At 51.4% G+C, this 26056-nt stretch overlaps 1 protein-coding gene across 1 annotated transcript in view; it reads right to left on the reverse strand.

The window, feature by feature from the left end:
- Nucleotides 1–20900, reverse strand: part of ATCAY (ATCAY kinesin light chain interacting caytaxin) — a gene marked incomplete at its 5' end in the record, with an annotated part of 31848 nt that extends 10948 nt beyond the window's left edge. Inside the window, 6 exons of the mRNA XM_079918083.1 lie at nt 210–341; nt 1947–2049; nt 2474–2659; nt 4010–4231; nt 7399–7457; nt 20824–20900. Coding sequence (XP_079774209.1) covers nt 210–341; nt 1947–2049; nt 2474–2659; nt 4010–4231; nt 7399–7457; nt 20824–20900 — 779 coding nt within the window. The remainder of the gene's footprint in view (nt 1–209; nt 342–1946; nt 2050–2473; nt 2660–4009; nt 4232–7398; nt 7458–20823) is intronic.
- Nucleotides 20901–26056: the final 5156 nt, after the last annotated feature.

The raw sequence follows: 26056 nt of genomic DNA on the forward strand, positions 1-26056 counted from the left end.
CTCCCTCACGGCCCCAGAAAGAACCAACCCTGCAGACACCTTGATCTCGGACTTCTAGCCCCCAGAACTAGGAGACAACACGTATCTATTGTTTAAGCCACCCAGTCTGGTGCTCTGTTACAGCTGCCCCAGCTGACCACTACACACCTTTCAGAGGGACCTCAGGACCCCTTGCATCCCGAGGAGGTCCCCCAGCCCCACCCACTCACCTCCTATCAATCATCTGGTAACACTTCTTCAGCCAGCCGATGCCGGGCATCCTCCGCCGAGGCGTGGCACCATTCAGGTACACGATCATGTAATCCTCGGCCACCAGGAGTTCCAGACTGCTGATGACGTACCTGGTCACGGGACGCAGACGACAGAGGACCCGACGGAGGGGCTCAGAGTCAGGAAGCCCAGTTCCCGGGACTGAACCCCTGGGGCACCTGCCCTTTCTGCCTCCGCCTGCCCTGGCTCTGCCAGTCACACCTGTTCAGGTGTTGTTGGCTGTCCTGGCATACTCGGCCCGAGCGGAGGGTGGGGGATGACCCCAGCCCACCCCAAATTTGTGTCAGTGGGCACAGTGATTGTAGTAGTTACTATTTTAGTGAGCACTTACTAGATGCTAAGCGATTTATATGCATGGTCTCCAATAATTCTGGGAGGTGGGCTTCAATAGCCCCAGATACACCTGGGGAACAGGCACCCACAGCCAACAGTCCATTGCACCAGACATTAGGGACCTGGGGTCTGTCCCAGCCCTGTCTCCCCCTAAGTGATTTCAGAAGAATCCTTTCTTTTTTTTTCAAACAACATTCTTTAAAAATTTTATATATTTATTTTTGGCCGCGTTGGGTCTTCGTTGCTGTGCATGCGCTTTCTCTAGTTGTGGCGAGTCGGGGCTACTCTTTGTTGCAGTGTGCGGGCTTCTCATTGCGGTGGCTTCTCTTGTTGCGGAGCATGGGCTCTAGGTGTGCGGGCTTCAGTAGTTGTGGCGCACGGGCTTAGCTGCTCCGCGGCATGTGGGATCTTCCTGGACCAGGGCTCAAACCCATGTCCCCTGAATTGGCAGGCGGATTCTTAACCCTGTGCCACCAGGGAAGCCCCTTTTTCTTTTTTTTAATATTTAGTTATGTATTTGGTTGCACCAGGTCTTAGTTGTGGCAGTCAGGCTCCTTAGTTGCAGCTCGCCGGCTCCTTAGTTGTGGTATGCAAACTCTTAGCTGCAGCATGCATGTGGGTTGTAGTTCCCTGACCAGGGATCGAACCCAAGCCCCCTGCATTGGGAGCGTGAGTCTTACCCACTGCACCACCAGGGAAGTCCCAGAAGAATCCTTTCCTCTTTTTCAGCCTCTAATTCCCCATCTGTAGATCGGGGAGACTGGGCTCCCTGGTATCTCAGGCCACTTTCCGATCTGACCTTCCATGGCTACCTCCTTGTCCTCTGGCCCCACCTGGCATCCAAGCCCCGCGCCCCGCTGTGTAAGAAGGAAATCTTCGTAATGATGATAATAAGGGTGATAACAATTTGCTGAGTTCCTACTGTCATCTGCCAGGCGCTTTATCCATATTATCTGTCTCCATCATAATAAAACTGTACCTGTGTGTCCTTGGGCAAGTGACTTAACCTCTCTGTGCCTCAGGCTCTGCAGCCACAGAATGGGAGGCAACATAACTGATCCACAGGGTCATGTCGAGGGTGGAATTCGTTATCACACACCAAGCCCTTCACTTCGTGGCTGCCACATAGTAAATGCTCCATAACTGCTAGGGATGATGACAGTTGCACCCGTGAGGCCCAGCGGGCGAGCAGGGGACTCAGATGCAGGTCTGCTGGCGGCCCAGCCCTTCCCTGGTGCCGGGCAGAGCCCCCCACCCAACGTGGTTCTTGCAGCATGGTCCTGCCCACCGGGTGGGACCCTCAGAACTGTGGGCAGCTGGGACGGAGCGGGTGGGCCACTTACAGGAAGAGGTTCTCCATGACGTAGTGGTAGTCGGGGGAGCTGCTGTCTGGGAGGAAGCAGGCGGCAAAGACGATGATGGCGTTGAGACCTTCCCCGTAGTACCCTGGGGAGAGGCGGCCAGTGAGTGAACAGCCCCAACCAGAGATGGGTAGAGCCGTCTCCCAGCTCTGAGCCGTCCCCTGCTCTGCCCCATGCAGCGGCCTCGTCGCTGGCCAGCCCCTTCCCACCCACTGCGCACACTCAGAGGGTACAGCTCTGAGTCACAGCAGCCTGGCTGGAGAAGCCAGCCAACGCTTGACCTGTCTCCGCCTTTGGTGGGGGACGCCAGCCACCCTCGTAGACATCTCCGGTGTGCATCCGGCACGTCTATGCCTTGCCCCCCTGCGAGTTTCACCCCTGCACACCCGGACACTAGGGCTTAATTTAACATCCCCCTGGGTCAGAAGAAGAGACTGAGGTCCAGAGAGGACCACTGATGGGCCTCCAGTTGCTGGAGCCGGGAGGGGGCCCAAGGGGTGTGGCCTTACCTCCGTGGGTCACCACCCTCATGTAGGGCCGGATCATGTGCAGGTCAATCCGGTGTTCCTGTTCCCCAATGATCACTGTCCTCCACAGACGCCCGTTGGCGGCACTGCCGTCCTCGGCCGAGCCATCCCCAAACAGGTCTGCACTATCCCCAGGCATATTCTTGGCGGCGGCCACGGGGGTGTCATCTGGAAGCGGCAGGGGGGGTGGAAGGTGAGTGGAAGGGACACCTGAGTCTGGACACCTCATCCCAGCTTCCCTCTCTGGGCTACCTTTGCCGCCTGTGGCCACGGAGCCCTCTCCTCTCTCCCCAGGCCAGAGGCGAAACCACTCATCCTACCCTTTGCTGACAGACGGTGTTCGATTGGGGCTGCTGGGCGAGATGGAGGACCTGGGAGTCCCAAAGTCACGCCTAAATAATAATTTTTCTTTCCCCAAGCCGTGGAACACAGGAAAGTGCTCAGTCAGGTGGTTGGCCTGGGTAGAGCCCGTCTCTTGCTGTGTGACCTTGCACACATTCTTTCCCTCTCTGGGCTTCTCAGGATTCTTAACCATGCTTGAAACATCTGCCTCTTTCCCACCCGTCATCCTGTGATCTTCCCGCCTCAGAAAATAGCCTGGCCGTTTTCCCAGCTGCTCAGACCCCACACCCAGGTGTCACCTTCAATGCCCTCTTCCCCTTCATATTCCACATCCACCCAGCAAGTGCTGTGGCTCTGCTTCTGTCCCCATGGCCACTGCCACCGCCACCTTTCTGACCTGTGCTCTTGCCTTGGCATGTCAGCTCAAATAACACGCATCCAGGGAGGCCTGTCCCGGCAACCCTGCAAAGAGGCCTCCCCACCCCCAGGTAGCCTGGCTCAAGGAGTCTCGGCCTGGGCACTTTTGACCTTTGAGGGCCGGTCATTCTCTGTGGAGCCCCCTCCTCCATCCCAGGCGCTGTGGGGTGTGGAGCCACCTCCCTGACCCCACCTACTTGATGCCAGGATTCCCCCAGTCATGACAACCACAGGTGTCCCCAAATATGGCCCAGTGTCCCCTGGGGGCAGGGGGCTGAATTGCCCCAGTGAGAACCCCCTGCCCTCTCCCATCACCTCGTTTCCCTCACAGCACCGACGACCAGGTGCAATTATCTTGTGTACATTTTTTCCGTTACCCAGAGCCTGGCTTTCCGATGGCCACGCGAGCAGGCAGGCAATGTCTATTCCTGACACGCCCCCGCCCGATCTCCCTGCCGCCCCCTACACAGCAATCAAGACCTCCTCCACAAACACCTGTGGAATCAGGGGGAGGCCCTTCCTCTGGTCTCAGTCCCCTTTGAGAATCGGGTGAAAGACACATCTCCCAGCAAAGTCCACAAGTCCACGAGAAAATGTGCGTGGAGTCCCAGGAGCTGTCCTGGGAGCCCCGGGTTGGAAGACCTGTCCCCCTTGAGCCTACGGGGATGGAGGAGGGGGGCTCTGGTCAGCTGGCCCCCAAGCCAAAGGGAGCGCTGGGGTCCGATTTGGGGGCTGGGCAGGTGCGACGAGCGACCTCACCTTCCCACTCCAATTCATTGCCGTTCCCCAGGAATTCCAGTGAGTCGGTCTCATCTGGGGTCTCGATGTCATCCACGTTGATATCCAGGTCATCGGGGGTGTCCAGGAAGTCATCGGACAGCAGGGAGCCCTCGCTCTGGTCCAGGGAAATGTTGATCTCGGGGGCCACCAGCGTCTTCCGCTTACGATGAGCCGCGTTGAAGTTCAGAGTGTTGGGAGGGGCTGTGGGGGAACAGGAAAACAGAAAAAAACAAAAGCGAAACAAGATCAGTCACTTTTGCTGTTTTCTTTCTTCTTCCCCCTCTCCTGTTCCCAACCCAGTGGAGACCCACTCCGCCCTGTTGAGGGGAGTGGTTAGAAGTCAGAGGACATCCTTTCACGGCAGCGGTTCATATAACCATCTAGCGTGGAGGTCAAGGGCGGACGCTTGGACGTAGGGCAGACCTGGGTTCAGAGCCTGACCTCGCTACTCACCAGCTCCGTGACCCTGCAGTGCCATGTTGCTCTGAGCTTGACTCACTTTTACCATCTGCAAAATGGGACTCACAGGTGAGTCGAGTCAAGGTTGAGCAATGATGTGGGGATTAGACCCCGGGCAGCCTGGGTTCCAGATGGTGTGCTCTGGACCTACCAATATCTGCGAGTCTTGTTTCTTCCGGCTAAGGCTGGCAGAGAATGTCCACGTTCTGCTTTTGGCCTCTCTGTGATGCTCAACTCTAACAACTAACTTCTAGTGATCATGTAATGTAAGCCAGACACTCTGCAAAGCTCTCCCCTGCGTTTTCACGTTCCAACTTTGCTATTGCCCCCTTTAACAGATGAGCAAACTGAGGCACAGAAGGGCAGGATCCTCCCATGTCACTCTGAAGCCTGTCGGGATGGATATTCCCCATGGTTTAGACCGCTTCCTCCTAAAGACTCTTAGCCTGGACTCTGGTCTCCTTGTAAAAGGTGGTTTCTCCTCCTGGGCTGCCCCCCATCTGACAGCCTGCGGAGCAGAGCCAGCCCCTCAGGTTTACCCTGTTTCATTACACGGCCTTTGAGGACAAAATAAGTAAACTAGTAGGAGACTCCTACCCCTCTTTTATTGGATGAAGACATTCATTGATCCATAATTTTTTTAATTAATTAATTAATATTTTTGACTGCGTTGGGTCTTTGTTGCTGCGCATGGGCTTTCTCTAGTTGTGGCGAGCGGGGGCTACTCTTCGTTGCGGTGCATGGGCTTCTCATCGCGGTGGCTTCTCTTGTTGTGGAGCATGGACTCTAGGCGCGCGGGCTTCAGTAGTTGTGGCATGTGGGCTCAGTAGTTGCTCGCGGGCTCTAGAGTGCAGGCTCAGTAGTTGTGGCGCATGGGCTTAGTTGCCCCGTGGCATGTGGAATCTTCCCGGACCAGGGCTCGAACCCGTGTCCCCTGCACTGGCAGGTGGATTCTTAACCACTGCGCCACCAAAGAAGCCCCCATTGATCCATAATTAAATGGACCACATTTTTTTTTTTCAGTTTGAATCTCACTTTTTTTCACTTTGAATCTCTCGGTCCCTAAGCAGGTCAGAGGTAACTGCTTCAGGAGACACTGGGATAGAAACATTCGCTTTGGCAGAAAATGATAAAAACACAGCAGTCACATTTATCAAGTGCCTGCTATGTGCGGGGCACTGGCATGATTTCTAGCTCTCACCATGACCTTGTGTGGTGGGAAGTGTTACCCATTTTACAGACGCGGACATAGAGGCAGAGACCTGCCCAAGGATCCGACCCCAGGCTTCTCAACTCACTCTGCCTTTTTCACGGGAAGTGTGTTAGGAGCAGTGAATCAGGAGTGCTTGATTTAAAATACTGCTACTCTTCCTGATGGGGTCAAGCTGTGGGTCACAGCATGGTGGCAGTAAGACTAAAGGTACAAGGAAGCACGGCGGCAGTATGCCACCACATGGACCTGGAGGATAGGGCATTGAGCCAAAGAAGATGGTTCTCCAGGCTTAAAACCTATCGGAACAAGTTTCAGACTTGCTGGGACCCGTGACCCCTTTCTTCCTTCCGATTTCTCCCATTTGGAATGAGAATATCTATTCTATATCCATCCCGCCATCGTGTTTTGGAAGCAGAGACATCGCCTGATTTCATAGGTCCACAGCTGGAGAGGAATTTTGCCCCGGGATGAATCACACCTGAGGTTTTTTTTCCTCCTGCCTCCGGAGCCCTTCGACTGATTAGACACGGCCCACCCACACAATGGAAGGCAATCTGCCTTACTCAAAGTCCATGAATTTAAATGTAAATCACATCTAAAAAAAACACCCTCAACAGAAACATCTAGAATTATGTTTGACCACATAGCTGGGTACCATGGGCCAGGCAAGTGAATACATAAAATTAGTGATCACATCTCCCCATCTCAAGTTCCTTAACTTAATCCTATCTGCAAAATCCCTTTTGCCATGTGAGGGAACATTCAGGGGTTCCTGGAATTAGAACCTGGATATCTTTGGGGGTCATCATTCAGCCAGTGACACCTAGGAAGTCGGGTACTGTTACTACACACTCCTCGTTTTACAGAAGTAGGAAATGGAGGCCCAGAGGGGTGAAAGGATTTGCCCAAGGTTACCCTGTGGGAATGTGACAACACCAGGCAGAGCCCCTGTGCTCAGGCAGGAGGAAGGGCTGGTATTCCAGGGTGACCAACTACCCAGATCGGCCCCAGAAACCTGGAACAAATTGGTCCCCCTACCTGGCTCATGGGCATAGTGTGGTACAGGGGTAGGCAGAGATGGCTCTCACTGCTGTGTGACCTCAGGGATGTGGCTGTCCCTCTCTGGGCAGTCTTTCCCCTGTAGGGTGGGCTCTGTGATGGGCTGCATGGGGGAAATGCAGGCAGAGCGGGGACCCTCAGCAGGACTCTGCCAGGAGATGTCATCGAGGAGAACACATGTTTGAGGCAGCTTCTCTGGCTGCCCCAGGCCCCCCTGTCCTCAAAGTCTGGGGCTTTGGATCCTCAGAGCCATGAGCCCTCCTGAGTGCTCAGGGCAGCAAAGCCCTCCCAGGGCTGACTTTGTGCCTGGCATCCCCTGGGCACTTTACACAAATCATCTTGTTTAATCCTTGCATGTCCCTTCTGTGGGAGGCTCACTACCTGTATTTAGTAGATGAGGAATTGGAGGCACAGAGAAGCTAAGCAACTAGTTCAAGGACACACAGCAACTGACTTCATGATGGCGCTCACACACGTCTCTGGCCCACAACCACACTGCTTTCCCTGCAGGACTTGGAGCAGAGCAACCCCCTTCCCTGACATTCCACCCAGGAAGCATGACCTCTGACATTTCTACAGTTATAGTGCTGGGCACAGCCCAGACCGTGTGCCCATTTCTGCATGCATGGAAACTTACAGGATGTGTCTTCTGTGGCACTGCCAAGCAAGTCCATCCCCGTCTCTTCCGAGAGTGGCCTGCAGACCCAGCCGGGAGCGGACATCAGCCACCAGGCCCCACAAGTCCAGCCACAGGAGCGTGGAGTTCAGACAAAATGACACCAACAAAATCTGTTTAGCTTTGAGAAACTGTTGGAACAAAATACATCTGCTCGCGAGCACAGAAAATCATAAACAATCAGCGCTGGAGGGCTCCCATTGGATCATCTAATAAATATTAAGCCTTTTTTGGGGGCGGGTGGGGACGGGGAAAGCTGAGGCCCAGTGAGAAAAAGGGTCTCATCTATATTATATTTGGAATATAAGCAGCATTCTTCATGGGCTGACCCCGCAGGGTTTGGTCTCCGATGAATTGTTGCTATTAACGCAGCCAGAAGTTGTCCAATGGACATAGCAGACAACTGAAAGAGCTCTCTCTGGCCAATGCTGGACTGGTCTGACCAACAAAATATATCATGAAATATTGGATTGTGAGCCAGTGTTTAAAATAAAATGTCCATGAGTCCATACAGATATAAATAAATGATTGAATAAATAAATACAGGGAGAAGAGACAAATTTTTCCTGCAGAGAAGAATTTCATATAATGTCTGTAGATATTCTGCCCTCAAGGAGATGGAAAGTAACACCCTTCTCTGTAAGTGTGGGCTGGGCACAGTGACTTCCTTCCAAAGAGGACAGTATGGGAAGGGGGGAGGTGTGACTTTACAGTGGAGACACCCAACCAGCATGAACTCAGCCAGGGGACTGAGGTCAACACCAGCAGAGATGAGTCATGTTGATGGCAGCCACCCTGAGATGAAGGATGAGACGGCCCTTCACAGGTGGTCCTCCTCCCAGCACCCAGCGTCCCAGTGTAACCGTGAGAAAAACACCAGACAAGTTCCTACTGAGGGAGATTCTACAAAATCTCTGGCCACAGCCCTCCTCAAACCCGTCAAGGGCATCGAGAACAAGGAAAGTCTGAGAAACTGTCACAGCCCAGAGGAGCCTGAGGAGACATGATGCCTGAATGTTACATGGGAACTTGGGTGGGATCCTAGGAAAGAAAAAGGATATCAGGAGAAAAGGACTATGGAAATCTGAACAAATTCTGGACTTCAGTTAACAACAGTGTATCAATATCAGTCTATTAATGGTAACAAATGTATCACCCTAATGTAAAATGTTAATTTAGGAGAAGCTGAGTGTGTGGGGAGGTGTATGGAAATTTTCTGTAATATTCTTGCAACTTTTCTGTAAACCTAAATCTTCTAAAAAGTAAATTTTTTTAAAAAAAGAAAGGCAGCCAGCTATACATTTGTGCCCCTTTAATGCTTAGTGGAGCACGAATTTGCAAAATAAAACCTGTTTCTCTGGCCATGCCCAGACTGGTTTTTGTTTTGGACCATAGCTCATGCCGCCTGACTTTGACCCACGTGCTCTGGCTCCTTTGCTCCCTAGGGATATAATTTTTCAGAGTGCATGGGGCTGTCAGAGGCTCTAGCTGCAGGGTGTGCTGGCTCAGGGAAGCACTGCAGCGTTAATTCATCTCTGCAACTCAGCAGTGCCAGCTCAGCTGGAATGGGAGCTGGTTAGATGGGGAAGGAGAGTAGAATGCTTTTTCTTTTCCTTTAACAAAACCATTCATTCCATCACCTCTGTTCCTTGTAGGGCATGAGCTGGCACCCTCTGTAGGGTGAGATCTATCCATGCTTCTTCCTCCGCACCCGCCACCCCGCCCATCTTTCTCCCATTCACCATGCTTCGAATGTTCTTTGACTAACCACTACCTTCCAGGTGCATTGGAGGTCTTGGAGGGTCTTGGCGGTAAAGAATGAATCAGATGTTGCCCTGCTCTCATAGAGGTCAAAAGTCAAAATAGAGCAGAGGTCCAAAGGAAATGAAGGGCTTCCCTGGTGGTGCAGTGGTTAAGAATCCTCCTGCCAATGCAGGGGACACGGGTTCAAGCCTTGGTCTGGGAGGATCCCACATGCCGCAGAACAACTAAGCCCGTGTGCCACAACTACTGAAGCCCGGGCGTCTAGATCCTGTGCTCTGCACCAAGAGAAGCCACCACAATGAGAAGCCCACGCACCACAACAAAGAGTAGCCCCCGCTCGCTGCAACTGGAAAAAGCCTGCACGCAGCAACGAAGACCCAACACAGACATAAATAAATTAATAAATTTATTTTTAAAAAATGACAAAGGAAATGAAGACACATACCCATGCAAAAGCTCGTACTGAATGCTCACAGCAGCATGATCACATTGGAAACAACCCAAATGTCTACCAAGTGATGAACGGATAAACAAAAGTACAATGGAATATTATTCAGCCATGAAAAGGAGTGAAGCGCTGACACCTGCTACAATGTGGATGGACCTTGAGAACATGATGCTCAGTGAGAGAAGCCAGACAAAAAAGGCCACATAATGTGTGATTCCATTTATATGAAACGTCCAAAACAGGCAAATCCACAGAGACAGGTGGTGCATTTGTGGTTGCCACAGGGATAGGGTTTCATTTCGGGGTGATGGAACGTTTTACAACTAGATAGAGGTGACGGCTGTACAACATGTGAGCTGTTCATTTAAAATGGTTATTTTGGGACATCCCTGGTGGTCCAGTGGCTAAGACTCCACGTTCCCGATGCAGGGGGCCCGGGTTCCATCCTTGATCAGGGAACTAGATCCCACATGCCTCAACTAAAGATCCCACATGCCACAACTAAGACCTGGTGCAGCCAAATAAATAAATAAATAATTAATTTAAAAAATTAGGGCCCAGGGCTTCCCTGGTGACGCAGTGGTTGAGAGTCCGCCTGCCGATGCAGGGGACGTGGGTTCGTGCCCCAGTCCGGGAAGGTCCCACATGCCACGGAGCGGCTAGGCCCGTGAGCCATGGCTGCTGAGCCTGCACGTCCGGAGCCTGTGTTCCGCAACAGGAGAGGCCACGGCAGTGAGAGGCCCGCGTACCGCAAAAAAAAAAAAAAAAAAAAATTAGGGCCCACCCTAAAATGGTTATTTTGGGGACTTCCCTCGCGGTCGAGTGGTTAAGATTCCGTGCTTCCAATGCAGGGGGCACAGGTTCGATCCCTGGTTGGGGAACTAAGATCTCACATGCCCACCGCATGGCCAAAAATAAAATAAAATGAAATAAAATGGTTCTTTTTATGTTATGTAAATTTCACCTCCATTTAAAAAAGAAAGAAAGAAAGCTTCAGGTTAAGTCAGAAGGTTTTTTTTTTTTTTAATAAATTTATTTATTTATTTTTGGCTGTGTTGGGTCTTCGTTTCTGTGCGAGGGCTTTCTCTAGTTGTGGCAAGCGGGGGCCCCCCTTCATCGCGGTGCGTGGGCCTCTCACTGTCGCGGCCTCTCTTGCTGCGGAGCACAGGCTCCAGACGCACAGAGCTCAGTATTTGTGGCTCACGGGCCCGTTGCTCCGTGGCACGTGGGATCTTCCCAGACCAGAGCTCGAACCCGTGTCCGCTGCATTGGCAGGCAGACTCTCAACCACTGCGCCACCAGGGAAGCCCCAAGTCAGAAGGTTTTAAAGAGGGATCTTTTTTTCAGTTTGAGACTGAAGACTACTCACACACCCATTTCGTGTACACGTTGCTCTGGTCCCTCTGTTCTGTAGCTGACACCCCTGCTCTCAACATGGGGAGGGCAGCTGGTAACTCACAAATAAGTCCGGGATCCGGGAGTACAGGAGGCACACCACCTACTTGCAAGGTTACCCAAAATCATGCTCTGAAATTGCAGGCTGACAGCTGATGCACCACCCCTAGTTTTATCCTGCCCACACAGCATTTCACAACATTTTAAATTTGCTGTCAAATCAGAGATACGTCTAGATATCAGTCTTTTCTTGAATCAGATCTGCGCTTCGTGCATGGTAACCGCCACCAGGAGCTGACTGTCCGCCACCCCTGCTCACCTGGGTGTCAGGATTTCCTTCCGGCTCCTTCCCCTCATTTACTCTGCCTTCCCTGTTTCCATCAGTCTGAGGCTGTAATCCCTGTTGTTCTAGAATCAACTAGAACCGTACTTTACCCCCACGGACAGGGCACTCACTCTGTTGGAATGTTGACGGCATCATCATCTTGTTTCCTCCTCACAGTATTCCTATGAGGCAGGTAGCAGCCCATTTCACAGAGGAGGAAACGGAGGCTAAACCAGAAGATGCCCAAGGGCAGAGCGAACCACTCACAGAGGTAGAGCTGAATCCGGTCATTGCCCTCTACTGCCCCCTTGTGTCCAGTCGGCTCATGTGAACAAACCCCACAGGTCCACAGGGCTGCAGCTTTCAAGGTCAGGTGAGACCTGGTTATTTCCACAAGCCCCAGGAAGACCTCAGCTAATGCAGAGCTGAAGCCCCTTCACGAACTCAAAGTGGATCCAGAGGGCTCCCTGCAGCACTTGCTTTCAGTCTGTACTGGGAAATCCATGTAAAAAGTGGGGTTCCCCCTAATCCACCAGGTGTACAGTGAGGCTTTATTCTTCTGGTGTGGGTTGACTTGCATCCCCCCCAAAACATAATTCAGGTGTTAACTCCCAGAACCTGGGAATGTGACCTGTTTGGAAATAAGGTTGTTGTAGACAGCATTAAGTTGAGATGACATCATACTGGAGCAAGGTGGGCCCTACAGCCAATCAGTGGTGTGATTGTAAGAAGAGGCAAGTTTGGACACAGAGACACAGAGGAGAAGGCTGTGTGAAGATGGAGGCAGATTCAGATCAAAACTACAATGAAGGGCTTCCCTGGGGCGCAGTGGTTAAGAATCCACCTGCCAATTCAGGGCACACGGGTTCGAGCCCTGGCCCGGGAAGATCCCACATGCCGTGAAGCAACTAAGCCCGTGCACCACAACTACTGAGCCTGCGCTCTAGAGCCCGCGTGCCACAACTACTGAAGCCCACGTGCCACAACTACTGAAGCCCACGTGCCTGGAGCCCGTGTTCTGCAACAAGAGAAGCCACCACAATAAGAAGCCCGCGCACCGCAACGAAGAGTAGCCCCCACTCGCTGCAACTAGAGAAAGCCCGCACACAGCAACGAAGACCCAACTCAGCCAAAAATAAAAACAAACAAATAAATAAATTTATTAAAAAAAAAAACTACAATGAGGTATCACCTCATATCGGGCAGAATGGCCATCATCAAAAAATCTACAAACAATAAATGCTGGAGAGGGTGTGGAGAAAAGGGAACCCTCCTACACTGTTGGTGGGAATGTAAATTTGTACAGCCACTATGGAGAACAGTATGGAGGTTCCTCAAAAAACTAAAAATAGAGCTACCATATGATCCAGCAATCCCACTCCTGGGCGTATATCTGGAGAAAACCATAATTCGAAAAGATACATGCACCCCAGTGTTCACTGCAGCACTATTTACAATAGCCAGGACATGGAAGCAACCTAAATGTCCATCAACAGAGGAATGGATGGATAAATAAATAAATAAATAAATCTCATATATATATATATATATATATATATATAAAATGGAATACTACTCAGCCATAAAAAAGAACAAAATAATGCCATTAGCAGCAACATGGATGCACCTACAGATTGTCATACTGAGGGAAGTAAGTCAGGCAGAGAAAGACAAACATATGATATCGCGTATATGTGGCATCTACAAAAAGCGTACAAATGAACTTATCTACAAAACAGAAATAGAGTCGCAGATGTAGAAAATAAACTTATGGTTACCAGGGGGTCAGGGGAGGGATAAACTGGGAGATTGGGATTGACATATACACACTACTATATACAGAAGAGATAGCTAATAAGGACCTACTATACAGCACAGGGAACTCTACTCAATACTCTTTAATGGCCTGTATGGGAAAAGAATCTAAAAAAGAATGCAGAACCTCCCTGGTGGCACAGAGGTTAAGAATCCGCCTGCCAATGCAGGGGACACGGGCTTGAGCCCTGGTCTGGGAAGCCCACATGCCATGGAGCAACTAAGCCCGTGAGCCACAACTACTGAGCTCATGCACCGCAACTACTGAGCCTGTGTGCTGCAACTACTGAAGCCCACGTGCCTAGAGCCCGTGTTCCACAGCACAAGAAGCCACCGCAATGAGAAGCCCGCGCACCGCAATGGAGAGTAGCCCCCACTTGCTGCAACTAGAGAAAGCCTGCGCGCAGCAATGAAGACCCAACGCAGCCAAAAAAAAGAAAAGGAGTGGATATATGTATAGCAGATTCACTCTGCTGTACACCTGAAACTAACACACATTGTAAATCAACTGTGCTCCAATAAAAATTTTAAAAAGTAAAAATAAAAAATAAAACACAAGCTTAAAAAAAAAAGATGGAGGAAGGCAGAGACTGGAGGGATGCATCTACAAGCCAAGGCAGGCCGAGGATTGCCGGCCACCATCTGAAGCTGGAGGAGGCTGGAAGCATCCTTCCCTAGAGCCTTCATAGGGAGTATGGCCCTGCAGACACCTTGATGTTGGATTTTTAGCCTCCAGAACTGTGAGAGAAAACATTTTTTCTGTTTTAAGCAAGTTCCTGGTACTTTGTTATGGCAGCTCTGGGAAACTCACACGCCCTCTCAGCGTGAAATCCAAATTTCTCTCCTACTGCATCCCCTACCATGCCAAGGTCCTCTCTGCCCCAGTGCCTTTGCACATCCCACCCCCTCTGCCTAGAGGGCCACTTCCTGATTTCTTTGGTGAACTTGCTCAGCCTTTCAGGCTAGGTCAGCGTCCTCCAGGAGGCCCCATCTGAATCTGACATCCACCCCGCTCCTGCATCCTGCCTCAGAAGCCTCCTTTAGCACTGAATCTGTGGTACTGTGTGCTAATTCCTTGTTTCCTGGGCAGACTGTGAGCCCTTGAAGGGGAGGAAGTGCCTCTTCCCCTCTTGCTTTGGTGAGTCACGGGCCTGGACCTGGGAGAAGCAGCCCTCAGCAAGGGTTTTGAAGGAAGGAGCAAGTGAGGGCACATTATGTAAGTGGCAGGGAAAGGCCAAAATCTAGAAACACCTGTCACCCGGAATCAGCTGTTATTGCAATAGTTCTGGCTTCAGAGGTGGCTCCTGGACCGAATTCTACCCTCAGATCCTAGCCTCTGGCTTAATGTTACTCACAGTATGAAAGAAGGGAATTGGGAATAAACTGTGGGCCTCAGGACCTTTGAACATGCCTCCTGCTTCCCAACTGGTGCCCCAGGGCTTCAACGGCATTAAGATCAGCTGTGCTGCCTCAGTCTCCCATCCAGGGCTTTCCAGCCTCTGTTTCTGTTTGACGGCGGCCACCTCTGGTGCAGGGTAACAGCAAAAACTCTTTCTGGGCATAAGTAGGCTTTTCCAAGGCTCAATGCGGGGCCAGCAGCACTGGGGCTTATCACAGGACTCCTGCAGAGCTAAGTTGGGAGAACCAGAGAGGGAACTGCTGAAAGGCATTCAAGAATTATCCATCGGCAACTTTGGTGGTTTCAGATACTCAGATAAATCTGCCCCTTTTCCTTCTCTGCAATTTCCAACACCTCTGTCCATTCATCTTGCTCTGGTCTCCCCCAGCACCATCACCTCTTGGTTGGGAAACTAAGATCCCACATGCTCATGGCACAGAATAAAATAAAATAAAATGGTTATTTTTATGTTATGTAAATTTCACCTCCATTTAAAAAAGAAAAAAAAAGCAAGCTTCAGATTAAGTCAGAAGGTTTTAAAGAGGCATCTTTTTTTCAGATTGAGACTGAAGACAACTTCCATGCCCATTTTGTGTACACGTGCAGCATGGCCAAAAAAACAAAAGGTTGGGGCCCTGATTCCCTAGGACCGTGACCTTACAAGAAGAGGGAGAGCCACGAGAAAGCTCCCCCGGCCCATGCAAGCACAGAGGAAAGACCACGTGAGGATGCAGTGAGAAGGCCAGGAAGAGAGCCCTCACCAGAAGCCAACCCTGCTGGCACCTTGATCTCAGACATCCAGCCTCTGGAGCTGTGAGAGAATAAATGTCTGCTGTTGAAGCTGCCCGGGGTGTGGTATCCTGCTATGATAGCCCAGCATCGCTGGAGCACAGGAAAGAGAATGGCGGAGTTGAGGAAGGCAGAAGATGCTCTGCTCAGAGCCTGCCATCACTTCCTGGCCTAAACCCACGGCTCCTGCATGAGGGACTGCTGAGCTGGGCAACAGGAAATCACCTCTGTGCGTGTGTTGGGCTGGGGGAGGGACATTGCCTGGCCTGCCCTGTGCAGGGGCGGGCAGATACAAACAGATTGAGCATAGATAGAGAGACAGACAGCAGACAGACAGACACAGGGAGAGACAGGGGCAGAAGAGAAAGACCAGGGTTGGGGGAGAGAATGATAAAGCAAAGGAAGTAAAATCTTAACAATCAGCAAATCTGGGTAAGAGTTTACAGATATTCCTTATACCATTCTTATAGTTTTTTTTTCTAAGCTTGGGACTATGTCAGAATAAAAAGTTCCAGGGGGAGGGATAAATTGAGAGATTGGGGGTTTCCCTGGTGGTGCAGTGGTTGAGAGTCCGCCTGCCGATGCAGGGGACATGGGTTCGTGCCCCGGTCTGGGAAGATCCCACATGCCGCGGAGCGGCTGGGCCCGTGAGCCATGGCCACTGAGCCTGCGCGTCCGTAGCCTGTGCTCCGCAACGGGAGAGGCCACAACAGTGAGAGGCCCGCGTACCGAAAAAAAAAAAAAAAATTGAGAGATTGGGATGGACACATACACACTACTATATATAAAATAGATAAATAATAAGAACGTACTGTGTAGCATAGGGAACGCTATTCAATACTCTGTAATGATCTATATGGAAACAGAATCTAAAAAAGAGTGGAAGGGATTTCCCTGGTGGTACAATGGTTAAGAATCCTCCTGCCAATGCAGGGGACACGGGTTCCATCCCTGGTCCGGGAAGATCCCACATGCCGCAGAGCAACTAAGCCCATGTGTCACAACTACTGAGCCCCCGTGCTGCAACTATTGAAGCCCGTGCGCCTAGAGCCCGTGCTCCGCAACAAGAGAAGCCACCGCAATGAGAAGCCCATGCACCACAACGAAGACCCAATGCAGCCAAAAATAAAATAAAAAAGAGTGGATATATGTATCTGTATAACTGACTCACTTTGCTGTACAGTAGAAACTAACACAACATTCTAAATCACCTACACTCCAATTAAAAAAAAAAAAGAATAAAAAGTTACAAGCAAAACCCACGACCACTCGGTTATAGAAGGCAGAGCAGGCTGAGACACCATTCAGACATCTAACCCTGTACCTGCCTCTCCTTAGCTGTGAGACCCGGGCCAAGCACTTTCCCACCCTGGTCCTCAGTTTCCCCACCCAACCTTTCTTCAGTCCCTCGATCTGCTTCCGCTGGCTTCAGGGCCTTTGCACATGCTGCTCTCTCTGCTTGGAATGCTTGACCCCTACCCCCAGCCTCTTTCCCCTGTTCATACCTCTTCATCCTTCAGAGCTCAGGGTCAGCACCTCCCCCAATGTCCCCAACCCCGTCAGACCCCACCTGGCGCTCTCCAGGTGCCAAGAACCCAGCTGCAATTTTTCATTGGTCTGTGAGGTTATAAGGGACCGCCTGTCTCTGCGCCAGACTGTGAACACCCCACAAGGGCGGCTCTCCTGTTCTCCACGTGTCCCCAGCGTCTCACCCAGGGCCTGGCATACAGTCGGTGCATATCACTAGAATGAATGAATGTGGAAGCAAGGCAGGTAGATGGATCGTCTCCAGGCTGCCCTCTCTCAGCTAGGGTCCACAGGTACCTGCAGAAGAGCAGGAGGTGCAGGAAGACGCCGCAAGGCAATGGCAGCAGGAGGGGGCTGTGGGCACAGGGCGAGCACCCGGACACACCCGGGGCAGCTCAAGGATCCCACCCAGGAAGGGATCACTGAGCTCGAAGGAATAGAATTGTGGGTTGTCTGGCATCAGACAGAGGTGCTTATGTTGAGCTGCAGCTGGACGCTGTATAAGGAGCTGTACTCATTTCTCCCAGAACGAGGAGGACAGAGCCTTGACGAAGGCATGTCCCTGACCCCAGGGCTGCACAGCCAGGCCACTATACTGCAAACACTGAACTACTGAAAAGGGAGAGGAACCCTCTGCAGCTGGGGAAACTCACTTGAAATTCACATTTGCAGCTGCAGTCAGCTCCACTTTGTCTCAACAAGGCTTGGGAGAGGAGGGTCTCTTTTATGGGGGAATTGGAAAAAGGAACCAGAGTGAACAAGGTACAGGCTGATGAGGATGAGGCTGAGGGCAGCAAGTCCCGTGGGCAGCCCTCTGCATCTAGACAGCCTGGCTCAGCTGCCTCGCAACTCATACCTCATCGACTTCTCGCGACAACTTCGTGAGCCAGGAATGATTGTCCCTATTTTACAGATAGGAAAACTGAGGCACAAAGATGCTTGAAGAGCTGCCCAAGGTGGGCAAGCGAGCCCACTGGAGAATTGGAATCTGAACCCACGGCTGTCCGGTTCCACAGCTCGTACCCTCTTGGTTCCGCTGTGTTGCGTGAAATAAAATCAGAGTGAGCAAGGTGAGTCCTGTGCTGTCATCAGAGAATTTTTTTTATGTCCAGGAAGGGTTGGGGTTTGCCACCCGGGCAGGCAGGGTTGAATCAGAAGGTTCTCAAAGTCCAGACCGAGGGATGCTTTGGTCTCGGACAGGGGCCAGGGTTCACGGGACCACAGGGTAAATGAGGCTGACACTGGTTGGAGATGCCTCCAAACCCCGGGTGTTTGGTGCTGGAAGGAAGCCACAGAGATCATCCCATCTGTTTCCACCTTTTCCATGGGAGGAAACAGATCTCCCATGCCGGGAACGAGGGACAGCTCCCCAAGGCGGCTCTTGTCCATTCTGGAGCATTCCTAGCTACATCAGGAGCCCCTGATAAAAACAGTCCTTAATTCGCCCAAACTGCCAGGTCCGGGTGTCATCAGACCCCTTTCTACAAATCCAGGCATCAGCACTCCTTGTATTGAGTTAAAGAGAAAGACTTATAAGAGGGAATGTAGAACGAAGAACATTTTAACAGTGAAAGAACAGGAGGTCGGCTCCAATGAAGTCACCGTCTCTTTCCCGAAATACTTGTCTTCCTGAAGACAACGGTACTGCGCAGAAAAGAGATTCTCGGCTATTCTGAGGTGGGGATCTATCACTTTATTTTTTATTTTTAAATTTTATTTATTTTTGGCTGCGTTGCTGCACGCGGGCTTTCTCCAGTTGTGGCCAGCGGGGGCTACTCTTCGTTGTGGTGCACGGGCTTCTCATTGCGGTGGCTTCTCTTGTTGTGGAGCACGGGCTCTAGGCACATGGGCTTCAGTAGTTGCAGTACGCGGGCTCAGTAGTTGGAGCTCATGGGCTCTAGAGCACTGGCTCAGTAGTTGTGGCACATGGGTTTAGTTGCTCCACGGCATGTGGGATCTTCCCAGACCAGGGATCGAACTTGTGTCCTTGGCATTGGCAGGCGGATTCTTAACCACCGCACCACCAGGGAAGTCCCCATCTATCGCTTTAAGAATCATAAGGATGTGCGTGAAACATCGACACTGAAAATGCCTAGACTGGAGAGAGAGCTAAAGATTCTCAAATGAGGGGGTGATGCCCTTGACATCACAGCTTCTCCTGGGACAGGTGGACAGGAAGCTCCAGACCTCCCCCATCAGCCCATTTTGCTTTTGAATGGGCCGGCTGGCCGTACAAAGCATGCACAGATTGGACCATTTGAGTCCAAAGAGTCTACTTTAGACTCAAACCTGCATCCCTTTCATGCCTGTCCATCACCCTTGTTCTGCCCTGAGCACCCTCACCAACTGAGATCCTTTCCAAATTGTCTTTTCCAGGGTGAATATGCCCAGTCCCTTTGACTCTTCCTTCCTGGATGGTTATGCAACTAACTCTCGGGCATCGTCTCCTGTGGGTAAACTCCTTGCATTAAAGTGGGAGGGAGAGGGAATTCCCTGGCGATCCAGTGGTTAGGACTCTGCACGTTCACTGCCATGGGCACGGGTTTGATCCCTGGTTGGGGAACTAAGATCCTAAGATCCTGCAAGCTGGCCAAAAAAAAAAAAAAGTGGGAGGGGGATGAGCAGTTGCATCCAGCCGACGAATGAAGGGGAGCCTGTGCTGACTGTATTTTCTCTTACCCAACGCCTCGCCAGAGGAGAATACAGAGAGACAAGTATGTGGGCACGCACATCTTGCTTCCTACAATTTTGAACTCGTACCAATGACCGTCATCCATTCACCCAATATCCACTGAGCATCAGCTGTACGCCTGTGATCAAACCAAAGGCCCCTGCTCTCGTGGGTTCCATGGTGGGGAACAGACTGTAAACAAGTATGTGAAATACTCAGCATATTCAATCGTATGAAGCCCGGGCGCCTAGAGCCCGTGCTCCGCAACAAGAGAAGCCACCGCGATGAGAAGCCCGCGCACCGCAACGAAGAGCAGTCCCGGCTCGCCGCAACTAGAGAAAGCCCGTGCGCAGCAACGAGGACCCAACGCAGCCAAAAATAAGTAAATAAAAAATAAAAACAACAACAACACGACACATATGTATTTTCTTACGAATCTAGACAAAGAAGTAAGTCTGAAATCAGTTTCACCGGCAGGGCTGGTTCCTCCTGGGGGCTCTGGGGTAGAATTTGTTTCCGTGCCTTTTTAAATTTTTTTTGCGGTATGTGGGCCTCTCACTGTTGTGGCCTCTCCTGTTGTGGAGCACAGGCTCCGGACGCGCAGGCTCAGCGGCCATGGCCCACAGGCCCAGCCGCTCCGCGGCATCTTCCCGGACCAGGGCACGAACCCACGTCCCCTGCATTGGCAGGCGGACTCTCAACCACTGCGCCACCAGGGAAGCCCCCGTGCCTTTTGTTTTGTTTTTTTTTGGCCGCGCTGGGTCCTAGTTGCAGCACGCGGGATCTTCATTGCCACGTGCGGGATCTTTAGCTTTGGCATGAGGGATCTAGTTCCTTGAACAAGGATAGAACCCGGGCCCCCTACCTTAGGAGGACAGAGTCTTAACCACTGAACCGCCAGAGAAGTCCCTGCCCCAGGGCTTTTAAGGGGTATGACAGGGTCCCTCTGGCTGCTGCAGGTAAAAACACGCTGTTACCTGAATTCATGGGAACCCAGGTAAGAATATTGTAACCGCCCATGAGGTGGCTTTAGAAGAATGTTTAGAATTCTTACAATAGTGTGGGAATGGGAGCTATTTTGGCACTTTGGGCAGGGATGGGCAGGGTAGGGAGGTGGGAAATCAATCTTAAATAATTCAGCAAATATCAATTATGCTCTTGGCCCGGTCAACTGGGGTGTCTCTGCCTCACACCTGGGAGCAGTGTCGGGCCCGCTCCTTCCACATCTGACACGCACACCCAGGGAGCTGTACCTGGGCAGAGTTTCGTCCTGCCATTCTTCCTTCACGTCCACGTTTTCCATCCGGAGCGTGGCTTCAGTGGTCCCCATGGGAGCTGGGAAGCAAGGACCGACTTGAAGCAAGGATGAATCCTGAAGGAGGGCAGTGGATGGAGGTTTTACTGGACAATCGTCATAACGACAATTCCCCACTCACACACAGAACTTCAGAGATGGATCTGCAAAGAGCTCTTGTGTCCATTGTCTTATTGAATCATTGCCCAGCCCCATGAGGCTTCTCCATTTCACCAGTGAGAAAACAGAGGCATAGAAAGCTGAACACCCATGTGGGTCTGGAGTTTGAAACCAAAGGAGGGGTTGAGCCTCCAGCTAAAAGCACCCCCCCTTTGAAGCTCTGAAATCCATCCTCTGCAAGGTTCACCATCCCTCCCTTACCTTGGACTTCAACTAGGAAGCAATAAATCCAATTAAAGTCATTTACACTAAATGACTGTGTTAATGACTGATATAATTAAGCTTCCTTGCTGGGATTGACATTCAGACAAGACCTGGTTAACGCCAACCCACCTCTATCTGCTGCAGCCCACCTGTCCTGCCCCTCTGTCCCCTCCCCTCCCCCAACGAAGAAGCAAGTCCTGACAACTGACCCTAGGACTGAAAAAGGAAGTGCGGAAAGTGCCTGGGGCTGGAAATCAGGATTATCATTTGTACCAACCACAAAATGCCAGTTTTGTTTTTATCCTATCGCAGCGAGGAGCCAGCTGGGGGCAAGGATGGGGTGGAGGCAGCACTTTAGGTGGGGCTTGAGTGCTGGGCTGTCTGGGAGTGTGGTGAGAACTGCCGAGCGGGACTGAATTTGAGTCTATCCTGGGGCATGGCAGACTTCCGCTGTCTCAGTTTCCCTGCCTGTGAATGAAAGAATTGGTCTAGAAAGGATCCCCCAGGATCTTATGACTCAACTAATAGTGCAGGTTCTGAGCTTTTAAGCCAGTGGTTCTCAACGGGCAGTGATTCTGCCTTCCCCCACCAGACATCTGGCAATGTTTGGAGGCATTTTGGGTTGTCACAAGTGCGGGGGTGGGGGTGGGGGGGGCGGTGTGCTACTGACATCAAGTGGGTGGAGACCAGGGATGCCGCTCAGTGCCCTACAGTGCCCCAGATGGTACCCCAGATGACCAAGAATGATCCGGCCCCAAATGTCCATAGATCTGAGATTGAGAAGTTGTCAACCTCACTTGCCAGCACCTAAGGTCCCGCCTCCAGCCCCTCCCCCCTCCCCACTCACTGCGGCTGCCCCTCTAGAGCTGGTGGGTGGCTCTTAGTTTGGGTGTGTCTTCCAGAGCCCCTCGCTGGACCTAAGCCCCTGTGGATGGAGGGTCTGCATTTGGGATTGGGGCTCAGAGGGAGCCGGAGACAGGTGAGGGTCAGGCGGGGGGGACGGGATGTCTGAAATTCGACCCTCCCCCACTTCAGTGAGAGTTTCTCACTCCATTCTTGTCACTGCCCTGAATGTCGTCATTCATTCATGGAGGAGGGACAGTAAGACGCAGTACGGAAAGGAGAGAGAGAGAGAGAGATGTCTTCCTGATGCTGTGGGCAACAACTGCCCAGGAACTTATTGCAAGGGAAAGTTCCCATCAATGGAAATTCATTTCCTTTCTGAAGGGAGTGGTCTTTACGTCTGTTTTCCTTATCCTGAGCTGGGTGTGACCTCAACCCCCAGAAAGGACCACCCACCTCCACCCCACCCACAGCTGAGACTGGGGCCACACATGTTGGCCCAACGATCCTCTAAATGAGGGGTGTGGGTGGGTGACCGCAGGGCCCCGGACGCTCCCGCCCTCTGATCCCGACTTCACGTTCGAGGACGGCAAATAAGGCAGCGAGGGGGAGCTGAGAAGCGTGCCTTCCCGCTGTGGTGCTGAATTATCAGCACATCACATACAAGTTCAGGCAGAGGAGGAGGAATCTCTGTCTTCAACCGTTTCCCTTCCTCCCCACCCCATAGGCAAGCTTTTACGTACACATCTATCAAATCCTTTTCCAAATCCGCTCACGGCGTTATAAATAGGAAATGCACAGAGGTGGGACGTGTACATTTCGGTCTCTCAGGAAGCGTCCCAGAGAGGGGCTGAGGGTTTGAGCTGCCTAATCTCTAAGCACGTCCCGGAAATGGTGCAATCCTCTGCCATCCAGGTGAACGGTGGGCATGGGAGGCGAACTGTGGGTGTGTGTGTGGGGGGCGGATGCTTTTCTCCGCGTGGGGTAAAATGGAGCTGGTAGCATCCCAAGAATCACAAGACCCTGCTCCCACCCGCCCCATCTGCCAGAAGGGGGTTTGTAGCGGCGGATACCTGCGGACAATCTTCCTCGGCAGGGCGGGGAGAAAGAAAAGTGGATTCACCTCCGCGTGAGTCCCGGCTACCTCCGCGGCCTCTCCCGGTTACGCGCAAACAAAGAAGAGCCTTGGGCGGATGCAGCCGGGCATCCCTCGCCTTCAGAGCATCCGAGGAAGATGCACTCTGGCGCGGACTCCGCATCCAAGGAAGGTCACCCAGGGCAATGCGACGGGCGCGGATGGGCGCTTTTGTCCACGGGTGGGGAACAGCTTGCAGTCAGCGGTCGGCTCCCCCTCGCTCGGCTGCGGCTGCGTCCCTGGTCCTCGTGCCTCCGAGGTATTTTCTTCTTGCCAGCTCGCAGCTGGCGGAGGCTCGGCTTCCTTAAGACAGTTAATTATGCTGCTTTTGTGTGCAGGGTGGGTGGATGGGGGCAGGGCTGACCAAAAAGCACAGCCCCCTGCCAGAATCGGTGCTCTCCATTGGCTGAGAGGGGAGCATTTCCAAGAGCCTCACCAGGGGCAGAAGCGGAAATGATTTCCTGATGGCGCATCACAGATTTAAAAACAAAACAAGGAACAAATAAATAAGTGGCAGCGATGGCCTCATTCCTTAGATTAAGAGGGAGGGAGGAAATAATATCCTCATGGACCCATTTCATGGGTCCCTCAGCCGACCACTTACGATGAGCCATGGGCCGAAGACCGGGCTGGGTGCTGGGGAGACAGAACCTTCTCAGACACATTCGCTCGGGGCCTCCGAGGGAAAGGCGCCCCCTGCAGGTGTGCGTGCGTCAGCCCCGCCCTGGAAGACCATAGAATGGTATAGAGTTAAGAGTGCACCCTCTGAAATCAAACCATAAGTGGATCGGGACACTGGCTCAGCCACTGGCTGGGGACTTGGTTGGGTAAGTGATCACACTTCCTGGACCTCAGTTTCCTCATCTGTGAAATGGAAATATTAGGGTACTGGCCTTTCGGCATTTAATGAGGTGATGCAGGGAGGGTGCTTGGCACGGTGCCGCAGCATGAGAAAAGTTCTATGCGTGTTTCTTGCTGTTGCTGATTTTATTTTTAGACTGGTAGCAGGTTGAATGGTGTCCCCCCCCCCACCAAAGATATGTCCATGTCCTAACCCCTGGAACTTGTGCATGTGACCTTATTTGGAAAAAAGGGTCTTTGCAGATGGAATTAAGTTAAGGATCTCCAGATGAGATCATCCTGGATTTAAGATGTGCCCTAAATCCCATGACAAGTGACTTCATAAGAGAAGAGAAGGGGGGGGCACATCATGTGAGGTCAGGATGATGCATCGACCAGCCGAGGAATATGGAGGGTTGCCAGTGACCACCGGAAGCTGGAGAGGCACCAAATGGATTCTCCCTCACAGCCCCCAGGAGAAGCCAACCCTGCCAATACCTTGATTTCAGACTTCTGGCCTCCAAAACTGTGAGAGAGAAAAAAAAAAAAAGCTATTGTTTTGAGCCACCTAGTTTGTGGTACTTTGTTATGGCAACCACAGGAAACTAATATCAATACATGATCCTAAGTAGGAATGGATGCCTGTTGTTACCTCCTGCCCCTCTTAATCACTGTGATGGTTTTCGCCTGTTCTGTGAACACATCAGGCTCATTCCCACCACAGGGCCTTTGCACAAGCTGCTCCCTCTGCCAGGTATGCTCTTCCCCCTGATGTTTGCATTATTCAGGTGTCAGCTCAGAAGTAATCTCCTCAAAGAGGCCTTTCCTAATCTCACCGCCTACCTTGCCTCTCACTCCATCATCTTCCATCCCATTATTTTTATCTGATTTGTTTTTCAGTTTTTTAAAAAAATTTTTTCTCTTTTACTGTGGTAAAATACACATAATGTAAAATTTACCATTTTAACCATTTGAAAGTATATAGTTCAGTGACATTAAGTACATTCAGTGTTGTGCCACCATCAGCACTGTCTAGTTCCAGAACTTTTTCATCACCCAAATGGAAACCCGTACCCATTAAGCAGTCTCTTACGTCTCCCTTACCAGCCCCTGGCAACCACTAATCCACTTTCTGTCTCTGTGGATTTACCTGTTCTGGATATTTCATATAAATGGAATAATCTACTATGCCATCTTTTGTGTCTGGCTTCTCTCACTGAGCATCATTTTTCAGGGATCATGCACATTGTGATGTGTGTCAGTGCTTCATTCATTTTTATGGCTGAATCATGTATATCATTGTATGCATGCGCCACTTTTTGTTTATTCATTCACCAGTGGATAAACAAAAAGCGTTTCTACATTTTGGCTGTTGTGAATAGTGCTGCTATGAACATGGGTGTACATGGTTTTATCTGAATCCCTGTTTTCAGTTCTTTGGGGTATATACCTGGGAGTGGCAATGCTGCGTCATACACTAATTCTATGTTTACGGTATTGAGGAACCTGATGAGTTTTTTTTCATAACACTTACCACTATTTGAGATTATTTACTTGTTTCTTTGTTTATCCTAGGACACATCCCCCCCCATTGGAATAGAAATTTCAAAAGAGACTTGGTTGGTTTTGTACACTGTAATGTGCCAAGGCAGTAGCACGCGTCACAAAGGAGATGTTCGGGAAATGCAGGTAGAATGCACGGACGCTGGCTCCCCTTGTGGGTCTCAGACAACACTCTATTCACGTGGCTACCCCACTCACTGCATCAGGGTCGGTCCCCCTCCAAGCCAAAGGCATAAAGGCAACCGCCCCACAGCAGAGAAGGAGAGCCCAGAGACTCCAGCACAAGATCTGGACTTTGCACCTCTTGGCTGGAGGACGTGGCGCTCTGGGAAGAGACACTGAGCGGGAAATCCAGGTTTGTTCTAGTACTGGGCACTGGGGTCCGAAACGTGAGGAAGACTTTTTGCTTTCATAGAACTCCCACTCG

This window comes from Stenella coeruleoalba, assembly GCF_951394435.1.
Source record: "Stenella coeruleoalba genome assembly, chromosome: 3".
Taxonomy (NCBI): domain Eukaryota; kingdom Metazoa; phylum Chordata; class Mammalia; order Artiodactyla; family Delphinidae; genus Stenella; species Stenella coeruleoalba.